General features: G+C 35.6%; 1 protein-coding gene across 3 annotated transcripts; it reads left to right on the top strand.

Moving 5' to 3' along the window:
- The first annotated feature begins 1,438 nt into the window (after nt 1-1,438).
- LOC309474687 (uncharacterized protein) lies at nt 1,439-6,510 on the top strand. Of its 3 annotated transcripts, XM_082137255.1 has the most exons (9): nt 1,439-1,562; nt 2,234-2,284; nt 3,159-3,491; nt 3,592-3,903; nt 4,312-4,635; nt 5,060-5,187; nt 5,309-5,486; nt 5,739-5,843; nt 6,011-6,510. In XM_082137255.1, the coding sequence occupies exons 1-9, from the start codon at nt 1,541-1,543 to the stop codon at nt 6,154-6,156; spliced, it is 1,599 nt and encodes a 532-aa protein (XP_081993381.1). In that variant the 5' UTR covers nt 1,439-1,540; the 3' UTR covers nt 6,157-6,510. The 3 variants fall into 3 exon arrangements, with proteins under 3 accessions (XP_081993381.1, XP_081993383.1, XP_081993382.1); XM_082137257.1 differs by lacking the exon at nt 5,739-5,843; XM_082137256.1 differs by lacking the exon at nt 5,739-5,843 and having other exon boundaries at nt 5,920-6,510.
- The last annotated feature ends 327 nt before the right edge of the window (nt 6,511-6,837 follow it).

Genomic DNA, 6,837 nt, shown 5'->3' with positions numbered 1-6,837 from the left:
TTGAAATCTTTGCAAAATTCTGATAAGCACTCAGTCTCAATGAGGGTGTAGATGCCCTCAGTGTTGTGGGGCAATGCTTGATGACCGAATCAGTGAAGCAATGCAGTGAAGAACGCATGGGTCCTGAGGAGAAGTGCATTTTGAAACCTCAGCGGTACAGTCCTGTCTCACGAAATCACTTCCTACTATAACTGCCAGTTTAAAGGGGAAATTTATCTATGATAATTTCAGTCCTTCATAGGCTTAAGCAAACAGTTTAAGATATCTGATTGGATGACTTGCAATATAGGATAGTTCCTAAATGAATTCTGCATTATGTATTTAAATAAACACCATCATAATCAGAACTTTATTATGCTATAAATATGTAATTTAATATATTGAACAATTTAATTAGGCATAGTCCATCACTAACATATAATAAAAAACACAACAACAAATTAACCATAGCTTATCTATAAAATTATTTAAATGCTGTGGATTCCATATTTGCAAAATTATCCCACAAAAGACGTGCAGACGTAATTCAGCTGCCAATAAAATGAACATTTAGAGGTTTTGTACAGTGTGAACTGAAAATGCTATCATGATTGACTTGATCATGTATTATGTTTGTAAATATGTATGATCCATTGTAAGATGCTGTAAATATGATTTAATAAACCATGTATCCTGTAGTACACAAAAATGGTCTTATTAGACTTTTTCTTACACTCTCTTCCACCTGTGTAGCATCTCTGACAGAACGACAGGGACAAATGTGACTGAACAGTCAGTAATCTGCTCTCTCACAGTTATGCAACACGACCATCCTAAGAGCAGCAGTTAAAACCATGCAGGATTAGAGATCTAACCGGGTCACTCAGGTCAAGCTGAGGCCTCTAAGTTTGGCTTCTAAAGGATGTGCTTTGGAATCACTTTTGTAGTGATAAGATCTTCATCAACAAGGGGAGAGAAATACTGTGCACCCATTATTACAAAGCAAAAGGACTAGATTTGAAATAAGAGACAAGCAGAATGTGGGAATGTGCAGGGGTATACATTTTAAAAAGAAATGTGATGTGATATTTATACACATTTTCCATTGTATGGACAGGTATCAATATAAGTTATGGCTAATGTGAGAATATAAGTGAATTGTGTAGGGGGAAAAATTTAAATATCTCAAGTGTGCAAATAACACTGTTCTTGGTATTTTATGTAAGCCTTTATCATCCTAATGCAAAACTAAAATAAATGAATAGATTAAATATACAAAAAATAATCCAGATTGACAAAAAAATAAAAATTTTAATAGAATTATTTAAAATACATTACACACAGTATATAGTGGACTAAAATGATATTTTACGGTAAATTAAAAAAACTGTCACATCCTTTTTTGGGGGGGTCAATATCCTCCTTTTTTTGTCGATGGACTTCCTGTTAGTTACTCAATGCAGTGTTTCGCCAGTTGGGTATTTTTGCTCAGCTTTGTTGTGGATTTAAGTTTTCATTCGTACTGTCACAGTTTCATTTACTGGTACTTTTACTTGTCAGGATGTTTCTCCCCAACACAAGAGGTAAGTGTTTATTTCATTTTCCTGATGTTTTTAAAGTACATCTTTCTCATCTCATTGCAGTACAATGTCCATCAGTGGAACGTTTAATTTAATTGAGCTAATTGCAAAAACATGTAGCTCTGATTTCCAGTTAACGATTGTTGTTTTCAGTTCATTAAGTTTGCAACTAATGGTATAAATTTGAAGGTATGAATCAGGGCTACCCAGTGAACTTGCTTTATTCTCCCCCAATTCTTTCTGCAACAATATGTACATTGTATTTGCATTTACTAGAAGAGAACTGGCTTGATAGATAGAGTTGGCACTATTATTGATTCTGAAAATATCATGATTGATTCTGAAAAAAGTCCTCGTGTTTGAGCTAATAACATTTCCATTCCAGTTAGCAGGACTGTTTAGATGCAGACCAGTCAGTTTAGCCAAGTGTTGAAAACAGTACTCCTCTAAATCTGGAGTTTGTTTGACTCACAATAATTTACTTTTGTAAAGAAAAAATATATTTTCAACCAGGAGTCTAAAACTATATTAATGGTTAAAATAATTTTTTGGGGGTTTAAATAATGTCTTGTTTGTTTCCCCATGTATAAAATGTTGAAACTCGCACATTTCATGTATTTTAATTTGTGAAGTCCTGTTTTTCACAATATATTGCAATCGCTCTTTCTTCATAGCGCTAGCTGTGGTGTGCTGGATAATGTGTGTGAGAATCACAGTGTCTCAGGGTAAGAGTCATTTCACCTGAATTACCTACTCCTGTACTGAGGCAGAAGCACACATAGTATGGTCAGTATGAGGGAAGAATGGCCATTTTGTTTTCCATTCAGGTGACAGGTCATACAATCTTACAAATGTCATGCTGTTTATAGAAGTATTCTCACCAACTTGTCCTTATCTAAAAGATTAGGGATCTGGCAGCCTAAAAAGTAGCTACATAAATGTGTCAAAATGTGAATGGTCATAAAATCTGATAAATAACAGTATTCATAATGTTAAGTCGATCAATTCTCTCTATTCTCTCTAAACTCTATTTGTACAATTTATAATAACTCTTTTTTTTATTTTAATATATTTTGAAATTTTAAAAGCTGATTACTCCAGTTTTCAGTGTTACATGATCTTTCATTTGCTGATTTAGTGCTTAAGCAGTTGTACTGCTTGATATTTCAGTGAAAACTATACATTTTTCTTTTCAGGATACTTTGATGTAAAATAGAGCTTTAATAGAAAGCTCAAATGAACAGCATTTATGTGAAATAGAAATCTTTTGTAACATTTTCTGTCTTTACTGATCAATGTCCTTGACTAATGAAAGTAATTTATTTTTCTCTCTTCTTTTCCAAAATACCCAAACTTTTTTTAACCGTAGTGTATGTGTGACTTCAAATGGCCTGTTAAGGTCAGTGCAACATAAAATCCTAACACTAAATAAAAACAAATCCCATAATTTGTTTTTATTTAGTGTTGCTTATGCGGTTTGCTGATTGATTCGAAATGAACAAGCACACGGCAACTAAATGAAAAAGTATAAATTCTGGTCCAATATTGCATTAATCTTTTCTTTTTCTGTTCCTTTCTCACTCTGTCTCTCACCTCTAGCATCTGTTCCAGCCCCTGTACTCAATTTCGCATCCTCGGTGAATGAAAGTAATATTGTGCTGAACACTTTATTAAGTGTTTCCTGTTACGCCCCTAGAGGTGCTCCGTATCCTCTAACTCTGTCTGTGGGCAGGCTGGAAAGCCCCTCACAGACCCCAGAGACCACAGAACCATGGGTGACCTCTCAGGTCGTCAATTATGCGTCTTCAGTGGATTTCAATATCCCTGCAATAGCCAAGTACGAAGGGAAAATAGTGTGCTGGTACCAATCCACTCGAACTGAACTGAAGAATTCTTACTCTGAATTCAGTAACACTGTTCCCTTAGTCGTATGTAAGTTTGATTATGCATGGATAAGTGTGTTTTGAAAAAAATATATTAGAAATTTTCTACTGAAATGTCACTCTATTTCTCTCTTGTTTCCCTTTACCAGCTGCCCTCCCTCCTCCCATAGTGTCTTTGCACCCCAGTGTCTTTCTTGTGGGTGGGAATTACACTGTGTACTGTGATTCAACCGCTGGTCCAGTCACAAACTTCACATTAAGTCTGTATTACCGCATCCTACCTGTCACACCCGGAACCAACTGGACCTTCGCTGGTTCGGTGTTTCTCACAGATGGCAATAGAATCTATTCAGGATACACGAATGCAGTCGTCCAAATAGAGTTTGTCTGCACTATGGGGATGTTGTACAATGGAAAAGTTTTGCATTCACTGCAGTCTAAAATCGAGCAAGCCATTCCAGGTACAGAGGAGCAATACATTTCTTTGCATGTATGAGAGTTAATATGTGTGCTTATAGATGGACTCAAAAGACTTCACGGAGCTCAGGATATTTATTCTAAACCTCTTTAGGAGAAATATAAAAATGAATATTAAACTGTAAAATGAATGTGGATAGCATAGTTTAGATAATTTTGTCTTGAAGGAAATTGCTTAGAAATCTGAGTATAATTTTAGATTGTTCAGATCTTTTCTGAAAGAAGGAGACTTGGTTGAGATTAATAGGGGCTTTGAGATCTGAGATGCCAAATCTGTGACCAAATTATTTAACTGACGCTTAGAAAAAACAATTGAGATTTTATTTCCCATGTGTTTATACATGTGCACCTATGTTTTCTAAAGACATGGTGCATTGTCTTCCCTTGTGCAGAAGAAGAGCTTCCGGTTCGCCTCTGGGAGCAAAACCGTGGAGAAAGCTGTCTGGGAGACCTGGATGTCAAGATCAGAGGCATGTGGGAACCGGTTTGTCAGCAGGAAGTCAATGCATCTGTCGCTATTGCTACGGCTAATGTGGTGTGCAGGGAACTGGGATGTGGGCATGTGCTGGTGTGGAGGATTTTGGAAAACAACCGGCATTTCTCAGGCAAAATCGGAGGTTTCAGATGCAGTGGGAAAGAAGAAAAGACCAGAGATTGCCCAATGAATGAAAATGAATCGTGCAAAAATAGAGGCACTCTCTACATAGCTTGTTCAGGTGAGACAGATTGAGATTAATAATACAAAAGTTTTGCGATGTCATTTTACCAGAAAATGTTTTAAAGACCCCATGAAATGTTTTCATGAACCATAATTTTCTACTTGCTAGTTGGCTGCAGGTACTATTAGAGGGGTAAAACTGGACGAAAAATCAGTGTAGTGCAAGATGAATCATCAAGATTTTGTCCCATTTTCCCAGAAGAAAGTTTTAATGCCAATTTTAATGTACGTGTCCTGTATATTATCAGCTAAAGGTTAATTATGTCGACTTTTAGGAGTACACTACCTAGCACATAAGCTTATGTATGGCTTTATAAAAATGGTCCAAAAGCCACAAAACACCAATTCATGGACTCTGACTAATTCCCGCATACTTTGTACCTTTATAATAAATGTCTTTCTTTCACTCTCCTCTTTCCCAGATGCATTGCCCCCTCCTAAACTGTCTGTGATGACTTACGGTCCTGTCCCTAAATTGTATGTCAAGGACAAACAAAATGTGGAAATCTCCTGCTCCTTTGACTCAACTTATTTAAAACCAACAGACTATGTAACTCACCCCATTCACACTTATACTGTTACACTGAATTGTTTTATTATTACATTGCAAATATTGTTTCTGGAACATATGTAGCAGTTTTCTTTACAATGGTCTGTTCTTTCCTGTTTAGGGGTACATCGTGTTTAGAAAGAATGGAGTTATCTTAAGTGATCAGTACAGCAAACCAGGCACCTCTGCGTCTATCACACAGAGTTACGAAGTGGCAGGAGAATATGATTGTGTATACCGACTTTATTCTTCAAAAATTCAACTTGTGTCTCAGCCCAGCAATACAGTCTTCATTTACAGTGAGTGCCTATAAACAACTAACTTTTTAATCCATGATAACTAACATAAATGATTTTTTTTGCATCTAGTCATGCTCTTGATTTGTAATCTATAATGCTTAAAGTAGAATTTTAAAGAACAAACACCAGGGGTCAGTGCTGAGCAACTAATTTGTAATTTTTACATCATTAAAAATTACACCTAAAGAATGAAGTTCTTTCTGTCAAGACCCCTGTCAAATCAGTAACCTAATAAAAGCTGTTTTATTTTAGATGGAGCAGGTCATTTCTTAAGGACTGATAGGTTAAACAAAGTTTTTACAGTGTTTGCCACAATATTATTTTCCTCCACACTGGCAAGGTCCTTTGGTTTAAAAGGTAACTTTGACTGTGTCCCTAAATGTTGTCCTGACTTTGCCATACTTTGATGTTCACTTCTGTTTGTCTTTTGCAGTCTACAATCCTCCGGATCCGGTACCAATTGTTGCAGGTGTTCTCACAACTGTTATTGGGATAGCAATTCTGACTTATATTTGTATCTATAGAACCGCGACACAAGAGGTACAGGGCAATGAGTGTCCAGCACATTCCCAGGACCCAGCAACAAATGCTGAAAACCCATGTCACACTGTCCACATACCACAGCAACTGTAGACCAAAGAAAAATAATTTATGGCTTGAAATTTGTTAAACTTCACTATAGAAATATATCATCCCAACAACTTTCCACATGAAATATGACGTTTGATGAATGTTGAGAAATGTTAAGAGATGAATTTTGCAATGCAGTTGTACAAAGAGTTCCTGGAAAGGTTCATTAACCCTTTCTTGCGTTAGTTATGGCAACCTCAGTCATGATTTTTTTTTTCTCTGTGTTTTTATTGCTCTTATATAAGATATTGTTAAAACATTTTTCTAAAAGATTTTTAGATTGAGTGGATAATATGCACTTTTGTTTTTGAATGAAGATATACTGTATTAAACATAATAAAATAGTAATACTGTGTGTATTTAACAAGACAATAAATAAAAGTATATAAAATCATGTGAAAACTATAAAATATATACAAAGAAATGAATACAGCTTCAACTATTGCAAACACAATTGAGTTTGTTCCCGTTCGACCAACAGACCGAGAACTTCATACAAGTTGAACTTTGCGTGATTCCATCAAAGATCTCTACAACTGCGGTGAAGATAGAACTCTGTAAAAACCCAACTCAGACTATGTAGAAAATGCTTATGCTCCCATGTTGATTTACTCGTATTAGCTGATAATTCAAATAATGTTCAATATGGACAAATTTCTACCATAGTTCTCCTCTTAGAGAAAATCTACATTGATCTATTGATGTTTTCAGACTGGAAAAA

The sequence above is a fragment of the Leuciscus leuciscus genome, assembly GCF_965113295.1.
Source record: "Leuciscus leuciscus genome assembly, chromosome: 14".
NCBI classification, from domain to species: Eukaryota; Metazoa; Chordata; class Actinopteri; order Cypriniformes; family Leuciscidae; genus Leuciscus; species Leuciscus leuciscus.
This window is presented reverse-complemented; position numbering and strand designations above follow the sequence as displayed.